The 15,420-nt window shown below is 34.4% G+C and overlaps 2 protein-coding genes across 3 annotated transcripts; one reads left to right on the top strand and one right to left on the bottom strand.

Annotated features, from left to right (window-relative positions):
* Nucleotides 1-417: 417 nt before the first annotated feature.
* LOC108150446 lies at nt 418-1,236 on the top strand. 2 transcript variants are annotated; one of them, XM_017278605.2, is made up of 2 exons: nt 418-693; nt 969-1,236. In XM_017278605.2, exons 1-2 carry the CDS (start codon nt 550-552, stop codon nt 1,149-1,151), a joined length of 327 nt encoding a protein of 108 aa, XP_017134094.1. In that variant the 5' UTR covers nt 418-549; the 3' UTR covers nt 1,152-1,236. The 2 variants fall into 2 exon arrangements, with proteins under 2 accessions (XP_017134094.1, XP_017134095.1); XM_017278606.2 differs by having other exon boundaries at nt 418-660; nt 969-1,231.
* A 6,304-nt stretch (nt 1,237-7,540) lies between these two features.
* LOC108150456 lies at nt 7,541-8,349 on the bottom strand. The gene is made up of 2 exons (XM_017278621.2): nt 8,056-8,349; nt 7,541-8,001 (listed from the first exon to the last, which is right to left on the bottom strand). Exons 1-2 carry the CDS (start codon nt 8,237-8,239, stop codon nt 7,742-7,744), a joined length of 444 nt encoding a protein of 147 aa, XP_017134110.1. The 5' UTR covers nt 8,240-8,349; the 3' UTR covers nt 7,541-7,741.
* Nucleotides 8,350-15,420: the final 7,071 nt, after the last annotated feature.

Below are 15,420 nucleotides of genomic sequence, written 5' to 3' on the forward strand. Positions count from 1 at the left end.
AAAGTTTGTTATACTTCTTTGCCTTTTGTCTTTTAGTTCCAGGTTCAATTCCCTGCTTCTTCTTTTCCTTGGTCCTGGAAATATTGTTGTTGGTAGAGGGAAACGCCTTTGAAACATTTCAGTGTTTGTCCTTCGGAGCGGGATATTTTACCAAGTTTGTTCTGGGCGGTTTCCATTCTTAAATTATTTTTATTGTTTTTTTGAGAACATTCGGGGTTTGGCGAGGACATACTTTGACCAACTAAATAAAAGAATATAAAGAACTGGAATAAAATTCAAACCCTTTTGAGTTTTATTTGAAAGATTAAATATTTTTAAAATCTATATTTTTGGAATTAAAAACGTATCGTTGTAGTATAATACAATCACTAAATAAAATCTATTATTCTATTCTTATCTATTATACCTGTAAAGCCTTTTCCTTCAAAAATATTTCTACTTCAATTTCGTAAATTTCTCATATTCAGATATGAATGCTTCAAAATCTTAAGTTTTATTTTATACTCTGAAAATTTGTTGTGCAAAAGAAATAGAGAACTCGCTGATAAAATGAACAAGCAGACCAAAGAATGGTCTCGAGCTCGACTTTGTAAGCCCAAAGACAATCTTACAACCGAGGCGGGAAAGCGGGAACGCTTTGTGCCATCTTGCGAACTTGAGGTGATTATAAAGGAAAGTTGCTGGCTAGTCAAGGTCCATAAAAGATATTTAAATATAAAATAATTCTAAAAAAGATGAGAATAAGATCTTTCTTTTAAATAAAATTAAAAATTTAATTTATTTACTAATAGCATTAGCGTATCTTATCTACATCCTTTAAAAATAACATACATTTTTTGTGAAAGCCCATTTAAGTAGGCAATAAATCTTGCAAAAGTTTATAAGGTATTGAATATTTTATAATTGTTCCATATGTTATAAGTGGTTTCTTAACGCATGATATATTTAATTTAATTCATGTTTTACAGTGCACCCCAATATCGATGGCGCGTCTAATTGGCTGGGAATACGCGCGGATTTGGCTGCGCGATCGCGACAAATTTATCCAGCAGCGTGAACGCGCTGTCAAAGCCAAATATATCAAGAACGACTTTGAGTGGTGGTTGAAGCTGCGCAAGACACCCAAAAAGTTCTGCAAAGTAGGGGCATAAATTAAAAAAAGTATTAGAGAAATTAAATCTGACACGGACACGGACAAAGAAATAGTTAAACTTAATAAAGAATATTCAAATTATTTTTAAAATTTTGATGTAGTTTTAATTAGCAGATAATGCTAAGTAGTTTATTACCAGAAAGTAAGTTTTGATTTGGTTTTAAAAAATCGAATTTAAAAATCTTGAACATGTTAGTAATAATAATTTAGACCCTAACCGTTTTTTATCGAGGACACGAACCAGTTGGTTTGGGCTCCCGCTAAAGCTTTCCTAAAGTGTATTCAATTTTTTTGGACGTGTTAAAACAAAAACTAATTTAATAAAAATATATATTTTTTTGCCAGGGGAAAACGACCAAGGGGTCCACATTTTTTTGTTAGCTTTGGCAAGGCGTTTTAAAATATTCGCCGAATAAGGGCGGCATTGTTCAATTTTCGAATTGTTATCCTTTAAACATGGACCGTTTTGACCGTGCCGGCTCTGTGGAGTTCTGTTGACCTATTGAGTTAGTCTTTCCTCGCAAAGTTCAATTACTAGCACGCGCAAAAATTGGATAAGAAATACTCAAGATAAAGTTTAAAAAATATATTTTTATAAAATAAGCAATTAAAATGCTGCCGTCTAAACGTCGAGATACTAGAACTGTTTTTTAAGAATGTTTTCACTTCGTGGCAAACACATTTTTAAATTTAATAATACATATTTTGTTCACCCACTGATGATTTTAGGAAATTTATATTATTTACATTTTTGTAATGGCGCCGTAGGCATCATTAAAACTAAACATTTTGTTGTATTATTATTATTTTATTATAAGTAATTTAAGCAATATTATATTTCATACAATTTGTATTTAGCTGAACAGCTGTTTGAATGTCTGCCGGCGTTGCAAAAGCAACAATTCTATCCCGCGAAAAGCTTTTGCTTGAGCGTTTTAAGCCATCGTCTTCATACAGGTTGCAGGTTCGGAAAAGCGCTCAAATTGGACTCAATTACTGGTTCTCCCATGCGGGTTCCAACGCTCTCCCACGCAATTTCCCAAGCAGAGCGGAGGCAGAGACAAATGCAGCGCGCAGTCGACGTCCACTTGATATAACACATTACTTTAAATACATTATAATATATAGAAGATAAATTCAAGTTAACATATTTTTTACCTGTTATTTAAAATTTTGCTTAAAAATGAGATCTTTAAAATTCACTTGTTAATTTAAAATGATATTTACAATTCCGATTTAAAATATTATTAAAAAAATGAAAATATATTTCATAGAATATTGGTTGCACCAATATAATTGTTAAAATAAATGATCTTTTTGTCAGGTTCATTATTATCTTAAATAACTTACTTAGCAGGGATTCAAACCATTAAAGCACTCAATTTCAGGACTTGCTGTGGGTGGCAACGACTTTGACACCCACACAGCACGAGAATTCTGGAGCCGAATAGGATGAGAGAGAAGTAAATCGAAACTGCATACTCTTATGCACAACAAAAAAATGTTGTTGTTAAACTCAAACTTAAAAATGCTTATAAAAATTTCTTATAATCTGAATGAATATTAATAATTGGTTTTGGTTTTTCTGGTAATAGGGAGCTTAAACAAAATTTATTTTGTTTTTAATACAAAATTTTATTTATTTACTTAAGTTTAAAGTACGAAGATCAAATCCTTTTTTATTTTTTAAGTTTTTAAAATATTGTTTTGGTATATACTGTTAATATTTCTGTGTTAATAATAAGCTTCCACTTCAAATCGAGGAAAGGCTTACATATTTTGTATTTTCTACTAAAAACATACACAATTTAAATAGGCTTTACTTTAACATTGTCGACGTAATTACCGTTAGCAGTCGGGAAAATAAAGAGCGTTATCAAGACCGCTCAAGAGTCGTGGGCGCAGAGCTTTTGGGGGCGTGAGAGAGAAAAGCCGACCGCATCAGCCGCTTTTCCACTCACTCAATTCGAAATGTTTTTAACCGTCAGAGAGAATCTATATAGAGGGCTTCTCTGACTCGGTTCGAATATGTCTTCGCAGCGCGCGCGTTCGCATCGGAAATCAGAAAAGCTGGCGAGCATTTAAAAACAAATTCGGCAAGTACAATAGTTAGTTTTTTTCTTCAAATGGCTATGTCGTCGCAGGTTTTTCGTCTGCAAAAATCGTCGTAATAAACCTTTCATCGTTTATCGTTATTTTCTTTCATTCGCGTTTTCGTTATTCGTTAAAAATACTGGTTACGCATTTAAAAAAAAAAAACACAAAAATTCAAAGCAGTGAAACCCAAAACAACAAAATTTTGGCTGCTTTTCGTGTTTTGCGAGTACGCGTGTGTTTTTGTGTGAGTAAGTGCAGCAAAAAATAAAATCAAAAAGCAACAAATAAATAAATTGAAAACAAAAGCAAGTCAAAGGCAAAATACTTGCAAAGTAAGTTGATTTTAGTGTGTGTGCTAGCATATGTTTCATTATTTTACATACCAATTTATATATTTTTGACGCTTTTTCAAATTCCAATAGGTAAGTTAGGTTTTCCGATTGTTTTGACGGTTTTTGGAGTCGGATTTTCCATTGAGAAATAAGAAAAAATACTTACAATATGTTAGCATACACACACTTTAGCGGCGGGCTAACTGTTGTCTGTGTATATGTGGGTGAATTGGCAATACCGCGCACGTGTATTAGTGTGCGTTTGTTTTTGTTGCTTTTGCGGCCAAGTGGCAGCAAAACGTTGCAAGCAACAATAATAATGATGGCAAAACAAGTGCAGTCAGCAAAACCAACTCAACCAGTGCCTCTCTCGCTCTCTCACCCTCTCTCTAATATTCCCCTCCCTATTCCGCACTCACTGCTTCTCCTTCGCACCCATTGACGCAACTGCATGGTCAGGGCTTCTTTTACTGGTACTGTGTTTATGGGGATCCCCATTTTCAAAATAAATGTAATTCTTGAGTTCCTCTAAAAAAGGTTTTAAAAAAAGGTTTTTTATTAACAAACTACAAGCTTGTAGCTCTAGAGCTTTTTTAGTGCAAGTGTAATTATTAAATTTTGTTACCCTAAAAGTTATATTGTGAACAGAACGCAAATTAAATTTCACGGCATAAACATAGCATTCACTGTCTATGGTCGTCTTTGGATTTTGGCTTCGCGCTTTTTGCTCTTCGCATTTCGCTGCTCTCTTTGCGCCAAACAAAGCTCAGCCGACACTTGTCGCGCCTTTTGAGTGCCTCACCTCCCGCCACCCTCCTTCACCACTCCCTCCCCTGTCCCCTTTCTCTTTTATCTTTTACAATTTTTGCTTTGGTGCACTGAGCAAAAACTATGTTCTAAGACACAGACAAAATAAAAACTAGTTGGGACTAAACAAATAAAATATTATACTGTTGGTAGGCTTACAAAAATCCAACTTATTTAGAATTTTAAATTTAAAAAAATTCAGCATTGAAATATTTAGGAATATTCAATAACATACATATATAAAGATTTAATTACTTAAAATCACATCTTTAAGCAATTTATCTTTGATATTCATATTTAGACCCAATAATATCTTAAGATTATCTCGTAAAATACAAAATTCTCCTATAACCGTTTATTTTGTTTGCAGTTAAAAATTTAAATCTTAAGGAAAGTTATTTTTGAAAAATTCTTTAAGTTTTCATTGTATTTTCTTTAAGTGTAATCTCTCTTGCCTTTCCACCTCAAGGCGTATTTTGCTCGAAGCTTTTGCGAGTTTCGTTCGATTTCCATTTGCTTTTAATTGCATTTATGCATTTTTAATCGAGTTAGACTTTGGTAAGCTTTTTACTTTGGCATATGCTATAGTTCGTCGACCAAAAGAGAGGTTGTCAAGAGGGAAATGGGCTCTACCAGATCCACGAGATAAGTTTCTGTTTCGCCCCTTTTGGTAGTGAGATGTTTGGACAAAGTTTCCTAATTGGCCTTGACGCCGTTTTCAGAGTTTCAGAGCTACTAAAAGGCAAAAGTGCGAAATTTTCTGCGTCTAAAATGAGATAATTTATTCGCAATTATAATTTGGTTCATTAAACTTAATCGAATTAAGGGCTGGCGAAATCTTCTTTGCAAATGGAATGACAATGGTTGAGTTTAAGGAATGAGAGAAGGACTGCAATTAGAGAGAAAGGTATCTATGGCATAATATAAAAACATTTTTTTAAATGAAAACAACAGAAAAATAAAATGTTAAAGAAGAATACTATATCTGCAGAGAAAAATCTACTTGATATATATTTTGTGTGTATTTAATGGCACTGTTTAAATTAAACTTTATATTTTAATTTTGTTAAATATTTAAGATGAATTTAATTTTGATCTGAATTTATAACAAAGCAAGTTTGGTATAAAATGTTAATTTCTTTTCAACACCCTGTCCTCAACATTTTTTCAACATAACCCAACAGCTGTTGCATCCTAAACAAACATTTCTCTGCCTAACTTAGTCCCCTTAAAAGCTCAATCAAAGTCGTAGTAACCCATATATACCACCCACTTCTCCAGAGCCCCTTCAAACTTCTCCAGCAACTTACCATATGTTTATCTGCTAATCATGGAAATGCGATGCGGTGTTGCAAAATATTTAACTAGAAAACCTCGAGTAAAAAGAAGCGAAATGGACGAAACAGCTTTTCCAACGAACAACAACACCGGGTGTATATATCCCTCCCACCGGTTTCCCTGCAAGCCGACCATATGCCAAAAAGCTAAACCAAAAATCGCACACACATTTAGCAAAACAACGAAATACGAACAAAAAATAAGCAGGCTGCTTTGACATTTCGTTGTCTCTGGCCACGCGCTCATCTCGAACAAGGTCTCCTACAAGGGATATTGTAGCATAAGGGTGGGTCAACACGTTTGAAAATTAAAAGAGTTGAAAAAAATACTTTTAAAATAAGTGAAACAACAAAAAAAAGTGAAAGGAAATTCGCAATAATGCAAATATTGTTTTAGTTTCAAATAAAAAATAAAATTAACCATTTACATTTACATTTATATACCAGTATATATTTAACTGGATATTAAGTAAAATATACTTTAAAAATTGAATTTGTAGTTACAAAAAATTACTTAATCAAAAAATGTTAACTTTATTTCATTACGTAATATTTCTGAAGTCATATACAAAGTTTGTTGCCGTTTATAAGTACCTAAGTCATTTTGGTATAACAAACTTAGCTTAAATCGATGCACCCTGATAAAAACCAACGGCACACTCAAATAATTCGCTGTGCTCTGTATGCCAGTATGCCAAAAAAAAAAAGGGCAAGACATTACTTTACTCGTTTTTGTCGCTACCCACGCGTCACGGGCCCGAAAGTAGCCTCCCAGTAAGCCCGCCCATCCACCCGCTAAAACCACCCACTGACGAGCTCACACACTCAACCAACGTGTATGCCCTAACATTTACCTTGTTGGCCCGAAGTTGTCTTCCAAACATTTGTTGCACTCTTCGTGTAGAGTTTGCTTCTCACCACGCTGTCTATTCACCAGGATTCTCACGGTTTCTCTCTCATTCACACTCTCTCTCTCTCTCTCTCTCTGCATTTCTCCGCCTTTCTCTTTCTCTGTTTACATTGCCCTCTCTTTAAGGTAACCGACGCCGGTTTGGACCGACGTCATCGCAAAGGTCAAAGAAAAGCAGCGAGAAAAAACAATATTCAAATCCCGCTATGACACTTCAAACAAAATTTCAAAGTTTAGAAAAATGTATTTAAAAACTAAAATATACATTGATTTTTTATTTTATCAGTTTTCCCTTAACAAAACGTTTTATAACTAAGGTAGTTTTCACAAAACTAAGAAGTTGAATCATAAACAATTTTTTTTACCAAAAGTCTGTTTCAGAATTGTATGTCAGAAATAAAGTCAAATTTGTTAAGTGTAATAAAGCTTTTTTGGAACGTTCAAGCACTGTGAATAGAGGGTTGGCCAAAAGTAACGCCTCGAGGGGTGATGGTGCAGATTGCGTAGGGCGTCTTTTGGTGGGTGCCTAACCATATGGTCAATTCAATGCACAGAGCAAATTGCCACTTGGCGGAGGGGACGCTTCATTTGGTTTTCAAATTGAATAGGAAGCGACGCGACATTGTCGGGCGACTCATTGCCTCCCTCTTTGGCGAGTACATGTATATATATTCCTCACCTCCCTTGCGTTTGAGAATTCGTCCTCCACTAATTGAGACATTTGTCAACTTGCGTAAATGAGCAATCATTTCTCAAAGGCATCCTCTTATTGGCCAGGGGAATAACGAGACCAAGTAAATTGGAATATTTCCGATAACTTAGTAAATTAATCCATATTCCAAGTAAAACTATTAAAATTATTATTATTATTGTCTCTAAAAATCAATTGAAAAAAAGACTTCTGTTGATTTTATAAAAAATTTAATGCTTCTACGTATTACGGCCAAATATTTATAGAACAGAACAGACAATTTGTTTCACATCTTCTCTAAATCACAAATGACAATATCCTTTTACGAATGATAAGTACTATCAGTGGATTCAGCGATAATTGTGAGAAGAGTTCAACTGTTCTGTGATCTTGGCTAAAACGCTTCGCTTCGACTTAATCAGCATATTTGGTTGATAAACTGGGAGTGCCCAGCTTTCGAATTTGTTTAGTTGCGATAGGGTTTCCTAGAGATTCCGCTGACTTTACCGTCTTCTTACTGATTTTTTTCTCCACCTCCGACAACAAGGGGCTTTTCTGTACCAACTTCTTTTTGGATTTAGCTATCTTCGGCTTCTCTAACACCTCTTCCCTGTCCAGGGCATGCATCTCAGTCCTCAGTGTGTCGAAAGTCATGGGCACAAGAAAATAGCGACCTTTAAAAAGGGTAATTTCTTGACTTTAAAAACAAATTTATTGCAATATCTCACCGTCAAGTTTCTGCAGGAATCCCATTCGATGTCCCATATCTAAGGTTTGTTTCACTGGCGCCTTCAGTTCATCCTGCGGCAATTCTGTGTTTTTGGCTATGGTCACAATGATTTCTCGCAGTGTAGCCGGCGAGTTCAGCAACTGAAGAGTGTGCACGACAATAGCCCCGTTAAAGTTGGGCATATTTTTGATTTTTTTTTGGAAAGGGTTAACTACTTTATTGATGTGTGCTTTCAGTAAAAATGTTTCTAGGAACTGGAAGCTACATGCAAAACTCAAAAACTAACTGGGCAGCTAGAGATAAGTGTGACAATAAAATGCTTTGCTTGCTATGATCCGAAAGTTTTGGTGTTCAATATGTATTAATCTTTTGGGAAAAAGTTAATTTGTAAGCTTTTATAAATAATATATTTGGAATATTTTTTATTGCGACAAAAGCACAAAAATATTATGTTGTTATATATTTTGGTTAATATACAAGAATATTTCAGCATACATTTTTTTGTTAAAAAAAAAACGTTACTTTCTGCATAAACTTTTCAGTTTCAGCCTCCGTTGTTCTTCTCCATCAAATGTAAATGGAAACCATTGTCAAGCTTAAATTGTCATTCAGTTGGTAACAAGCGTTTTTCTATCGCTGTTACAGAGGCTGGCCAATGCAAGAGAAGTAAGCCATATCTATCAATAATCCTCGGCCCATAGCAACAGGAGTGGAAAAAGAATTGAACAAACTTTGTCACACAGTGATGCCCAATATTGGCTTCTGATATTTACATCAGAGACGCCTTTGTGCTGACGTTTTTCGCTGTTGTCGCTTTTGCTGTTCCTAATCAGCGTGGTCTAAATATAGAATCCCTGACCTCCCACTCGCAACTCTTCGGTAATCGCCCCCGGAATAATACCATATGGAGGTTTAATTAAACGCGTTTGTGCAAAAAAACAGCAAAAAAAAAAAAGGAAAACAAAGAAAGATGTTTTTACAAAAGCCAAACAAGGACAAAGTTTTCGGTATCAATCATGTTTATAGTGGCAATTAAAGCTTTAACAGCTGTCAAAGTCAACTGACAAGCCAAGATGTCATTGCGTTGGCATCATCATCATCAGAAGTAGATTAAGTGATGGAAGATCAGAACGAAAAGCTTTAAATTAAGTTGAAATAATAGTATTAATGTATAAGCTTGAACAATTATGAAAGTTGCAAGGATGCAAAGGATGCAAAGTTGGGAAACTGCAACCCGAATTGTTTATATCTGTTATTGACAGCCAACGGTAATTTAATCAAAAAGTGTCAGAGTCGGACATATGGCAGCAATTGAAGCTGGGCGCCAATAAAAAAACGGTTAAGAAGAATCTGACATCAAGGATATTTCAAATTTGTTTGATGCCGTTAAAGTTAAAAACTTGACGATGGTTACTTATTAAATAATGGACTTAGAATTGACTAAAATATTGAAATATATGTTTTACAGAATGAATACAAATTGTTTTTAAAAAATTAAATATAAATAAAAATGAGTAGCAATAATACAAATACAAACTAAATTGAAAAAAAATGTTTATGCACGAGCACACGTTTATTAAAAAATTGTTGTTAGAAAAAATAGATAAATATATTATTTTATAATATCAAGACTAGAGCAGTGAAGTTTTCTAAATAAATACCCTTAATCTCTACACAGTATTCAAAAAATAGCTTGTGGGCAGCGCACTGAAGTATGCTATGACTTTTGCCCGAGGCCCTTAGTAGGCTCATGTATGTGTGAATAAGTGTATGCAAAAATTGCGTTTGTGGGTGGATGAAATTCTTTTTGATTTCCTTTTCCGGATAGGCACCTTAATATAGAAGCGTCCAAAAATCAGGGACGACAGCATTCCGCCCAAAGCGAACATTTATTTAACATGTTTGATGTTTTCCTCGGTTAAATGTAGCATTTTGACTCCGACCCAAAACAAGCAAAGGCTGGACTACCAGGAAATTCGTTTGTTGATTGTTTGGTTTCAACGTTCATCACAGCAGAAATAAAAGAAGAATTTCTGAAATAGCTCACACGGAAATTCTATTTTGAAAATGCCATTTAAAATGCAGTGCAAATGTTATTTTAACACTCGTCAGTGTGCACAGAAATAAAAAACGAATGGATTTTTATATGGAGCCAGGAGGTGAAAGCATAAGGCATGTTTAGAATGACACGCTTTCCTCTTATTATTTATGGCACGTGAGAAAAGTTGAATTGTAAACATGTGAATGCTGGTATGGTTCCTTTTGGACAGGAACCTCAGGAATATTTAAAATATATGGTAACAAGTTCGTAAAAAAAAACGTAATTTTTAGAAACAAAATAAGAGTAAAGTGTGGCACACTTAATTTTAAATTTTTTTTTTCCAAAAAATTCTTGAAACATAATAACTTATCCTTTGTTTTAGCTGCAATGCATAATAACAATGCATCAATTTGAACATCCGCTTCCATATCAATATTTCCTCTTTGTTCATCAAATTGGCTTTAACTTAATTTGTTAATCAAATATGCCCAATTGAACGGAAATCCCCTATATCAAACTTACAAACACACACTCACGTGAAATAGCACATCTTCTTTGACATTTATGCAGAGTCAACCTACATGCACACAGTGAGCTCGAAAAGTGCGTGTACGTGCGAGAAGTATACGTACACGTGTGATAAACGACAGCTTCAGCAGCCTGACAGTTATACTTGCTGTGTTTTATTTAAAAGGATGACCTGTCCGGTATTTTCTTTCATTGTGACCTTACACCCGAAAAAATGATGGCCTAGAATCTTCTTTCTTAAAATCTTTAAATATAGTAAGGATGGTCAATAAATAAATACAAGATAGGTATAATGTTTCATATAGAAGTTCTCATGACTCGAAAGTTTTTATAATTTCAAGGTTGTTTTTTAATAGTTTTTAAATAAGTAGGAAAGCATTTTGTGATAACTGATTACCTATTTAGTTAAGTGTAGGTAAGATCAACTAACTGAAAATGTGAGAAAAATTCGTTATAAATACTTGAATATTTGTAATTAAAATCATTTTAAACATCTATATTAGATACAAGTATTATGATTAAATATTTTATAAAATTACGAATATTATGGTTTTTGGTTTCAATTTAAGAAAAGCTTTCAAGAAAGGTTCGTTGCTTGTTAATTTGTTGCCGCACCCCAGATAATTTCTTTGTGTATTGAGTGTTCTCCGGTTGACTGTCTGCTCACCGTGTTTTCGGTATATAAAGACCATGCAAGTGACAAATTATATTCACAATGGTTGGGCAGAGGGACTGCAGCGGGGGAGACAGATGAGTTGTGTGGAGTGTCAGCATCAGTGTCAGCTTGGGCTTTGCCAAGTAAAATGTTTTATGTGCAGCAAGCGAGACATTTTTGGCCTTGTGAAATATGAGTTGCATTTTGCAGCACCGGACGGCAGGCCATAAACTTTGACCTGCTCCACCTATGTGCCATATACACCCTTTGGTATCTCGTATATCAACTAATTGCACTTTGTTTATTGTCCATGTATGTGTTCTATCTCTGTTTTGTGGGCTTTGTAATTTTGTTTTATGTCTGGGACGTGCCTTCTCGGCCAATTGGAAATTTTATACCCATAGATTGTCAATTATAATTGACTTGTTTTCCATTGCAAAACAGACGGGACAGCTGTTGCCAAATGTGATTTACATTTTGTTGATTCACAAGAATTAAAAACAGGCCCGAACGGAGCTGTCTAAATAACAGCAAGATCCATTGTTTAAGTCGTTTTGATTGGGCTTAAGCCGCTTTTCTTGCTTAACCAGCATTAAGTAAAACCCTACACAGTGATGCCTAAAAGTATGCCACAACGAAAAACATTTTAAACGTTATCAGCAGCAAAAATTTTCCTCTTACTCCAATTTTCCTCAAGTCAATTAATTGAAGCCATTTCTTCTTACTTTCTTACTTTCGGGGGGTTTCCCTCTTTTCCACCGTCACATCTTCTCGTCTGACGCGGAGCGTTTGCGTCATTTTCGTGCGGGCAACTTTTACGCACTTGCGTCTTAATTACTCACACCGTTGGTCCGTCTTCGTATCCACCATTTTCATCCCACTTTTCCGGACTCCCTGCGTTTCCATTCCATGTTTTGGCCTAAATCCTTAAGCTCCTTTCACAGTTTGCCTGTCTGCAAGCCGCATTCAACATTTGTATCTACCCTCTGCGAGAGTATTTCGATTAGGGTTATAAAGATTCGGGCACATATTATAAAGATTTTTAGTGTTATCGATGTGATTTAATTATATAAAAATATTAAGCAAATGGAAAATAAATTTATTAATTTTCAACACATGTATTTTTCTACAGACAGTGATATTATGGTTATCAAATTATTATTCATTTGGTTTTAAGGCTATCATAAATATTTTCTTCAGTGTATTCAGAAATTTTTGGTTTGTTTTTAAACTTAAACTTTTTATGAGGATATCTTCTTTGTGTCGCCCACACAGCCAGGAGAAGGCGGTGCGCGCTGATTTGGTTGGAGTTTCTTTTTTTCAAAGGGTATTTGAATTTTAATAATCATTTTGGAAACAAAAAAAATTTTGCTTTTAATAAAATTGTGTAATTTTCAAGAAATCCGATAAACCTTAAGAACTAAAGATTAACGCAAACCGCTAAAATTTTTTTTTTATTTAAATAAATAATTTAGAATTTCAAAAAAGTTATTGTAATTTTTTTTTAAATCTTTGAATCACTGAAAAAACATTTAATGTTGATTACTTTGTTCTTTCATTTATTGTAATGTTGGAATGGACATTTATGTGGCTCTCTGATCCGATGAAAGTATTTCGACTTCGGCCTTTAAATTCCTGCCGTCACGGTCTTATCGGTTGAGGGGCTTAGGCTGCTGTTCGTGGGCCTACATATAAATTTCCCTTTTGTGCGGCTTCCTCATCAGCATCCTTCTTATTCCCCTCCAAGTCATCATCGTTGTCTTCAAGGACCTGCAGCAACATGTTTGCATTTCATTTGTTAGCAAGTTGTCAACATTTTATCTATGTTATAATGTCTTGCCTACTTTTCTGTTCCATTCTTTTGCTTTCGCTCCTTTTTATATATATACACTTGTATATTTTTTTTTTGTTTGCTAAGCTTTAAGGTAAGCTATAAAAGTTTCCGAGAATGGGAAAAAAGCGGTACGTGGTGGCGGTGGTCTGTCATTAGTCAAACGTCATGTCATGTGAATGGGGCGTGATGAGCGTGCAGCGAATTTATCATTGGGCCGCATCTAAGATAATCCCGGACCACGCGGCGTATGAGCAATAAAACAAATTAATACAAATATTAATCATACGCCGCGTGGGACCGAAATGCCAGAGATCGAGAAGTGGCAGTCAAATGAAGTAGCAAAACATCAAAAGGGTCATTTAGGCGCAAAATTCAAGCATCTTTCACATCCGATTCCTAATCCAAATGACATGCAACTATGTAATTGATATTGTCGTTAGCTAAAGGGCATATTAAACTCATGAAAACGGCATTAAAAATATTTATCGAATATAAGACACAAACAATAATAAAACCGGGTTTTCATAATAAATTTAAAAAAACAAATTTTGTTTATGTTAGTTTAATGTTTTAGTTACCCCATTTTATACTCATTGGAGCCAAACTACTCTACCTGAAACTTTTGAGGGTAACACTAAACTAAAACCTTCATTCATATTTTTTGGTGTTGTTTTGCCGTTGGTCATAAATTTGATGTCTAACTTGTTGCGTTTGCAACGCCGAAAGCTCGCAATTGGAATGGGTTTCGGTTTTCCGATAGTTACTACGGGATATCGCTTACTCATGCGTCGTGAGAGTGGGTAGTCCTCAGAGAAAGAGAGGTTCTTAGGAAATCGGAGAGAACTTTGATAAAAATACTCATTTCTGAGAGTTTGTAGCCGGATTGAGTGAAAATGTGTGAGCACATACTGTTAATCTTGAGTTTTAAGCGGCTCCAAGAAAAATTGGTCCAAAGAAAGCCTTTACTTTGGGAAACAAAATCAGAGTTGGCCAACACAAGGATTAGAGGTTAGAAAGATATGTTTCAACTGGCTTAACGGTTTATTTAACACACATCCACTCATTCATCCATTTTAATCACTATATATCCTTTGAGACATATTCAAATTTATATTAAATTTCAATCTGTTTATTCGACCCTTACTAATGAATTAATTTTTTTATGAACTTGGAGCGGACGGCCTTAAACGCAGCAATATCTTTACCTATGCTGTTGATTTATTTATTTTTTTTAACCATCTTGTGGCGCTAATTAAATTTGTTGACTCACTCACACACTGAAGGCACACAAGAACATGCCCACACAGATACTGAAAGTATCTGAACCCCCAGAAATCCCTTTTCACGTCATTCCTTTGGCGTTGCCAACTTAATTGCATTTTTCCAAGTTTGCGGAGAGTGCATCGTTTAGCAACTTTTTCCCCGCAGCTCGGCTTTATTGATAATACCGGAGCGTTTGGATTGCAGTGCCACGCCCACCTAGTAACACCCACTTTAGTGACTTTGACTTTCATTTATGACTGGTGCAAGGGACGCTTATAAAATAATTTCTGAAAATATTTTTATGGTTACGCATGGTTTGATCTAATTGCAACACTTTAATTATGGTTTCCCTTTTCATTTGATGTCTATTTCTGATGCCTATTTTCCACCGACTTCGTAATTATTGGTCTGTTCAAATATTAGTTTTATTTGAAAATGTTTCTGCAATTCAATTATGAAATCGCGCGTTCGGAAATGGAAATGAGCTCACAAATATTTTGCGGCTATTTTGTAAATAGCTTCCCTGCTTTCCCGCACATCCGCGCTAAATTAAATGCACTGAAATTTTATCAAATGCGTTCTAGATAATGTTTTTTCAATTGTTTTTATTTTGGCTTATGATATTTGTTTTGTGGCCCTTTCGCAAGCATAAATTAAGGTTTTTGTAATTCATTTTATCAAAAGCTTTTTTGCATATTTGCAAACAAACCTTTTTAAAAATGCGGCATAACCATTTTGTTAAGTTCAACCATTTAGCGTTGCCTTATTTGCTTGTTTTAATAAGCACTAATTTGTCATATTAAAAATTTATAATTTTGACCAATTATTGGACATAAAAATGTTACCATTTACTGGGAAAAATTTTATCAGGTATATCAAAAGTTTATTGATTAAAAATATTTTATTTTTTATGACTTTGACTATTAACCAATTCAGATTTGGACTTGATATATATTTACATTGCCTTAGTTATAATATTTAATTATGAAATTCAATTATTATTAAAAACAAAATGTATCAATAACATCTACTATTTGTTTAA

This window comes from Drosophila elegans, unplaced genomic scaffold (genome assembly GCF_018152505.1).
Source record: "Drosophila elegans isolate 14027-0461.03 unplaced genomic scaffold, ASM1815250v1 contig_814, whole genome shotgun sequence".
Classification (NCBI taxonomy): Eukaryota; Metazoa; Arthropoda; class Insecta; order Diptera; family Drosophilidae; genus Drosophila; species Drosophila elegans.

Bases quoted from the DNA above. Each gene is read 5' to 3' on its own strand.
- LOC108150456 (XM_017278621.2), bottom strand. From the start codon at position 8,239: ATGCCCAACTTTAACGGGGCTATTGTCGTGCACACTCTTCAGTTGCTG. The intron at 8,002-8,055 runs GTGAGATATTGC...CCCTTTTTAAAG, and splicing joins ATTCCTGCAGAAACTTGACG to GTCGCTATTTTCTTGTGCCC.
- LOC108150446 (XM_017278605.2), top strand. From the start codon at position 550: ATGAACAAGCAGACCAAAGAATGGTCTCGAGCTCGACTTTGTAAGCCC. The intron at 694-968 runs GTCCATAAAAGA...CATGTTTTACAG, and splicing joins AAAGTTGCTGGCTAGTCAAG to TGCACCCCAATATCGATGGC.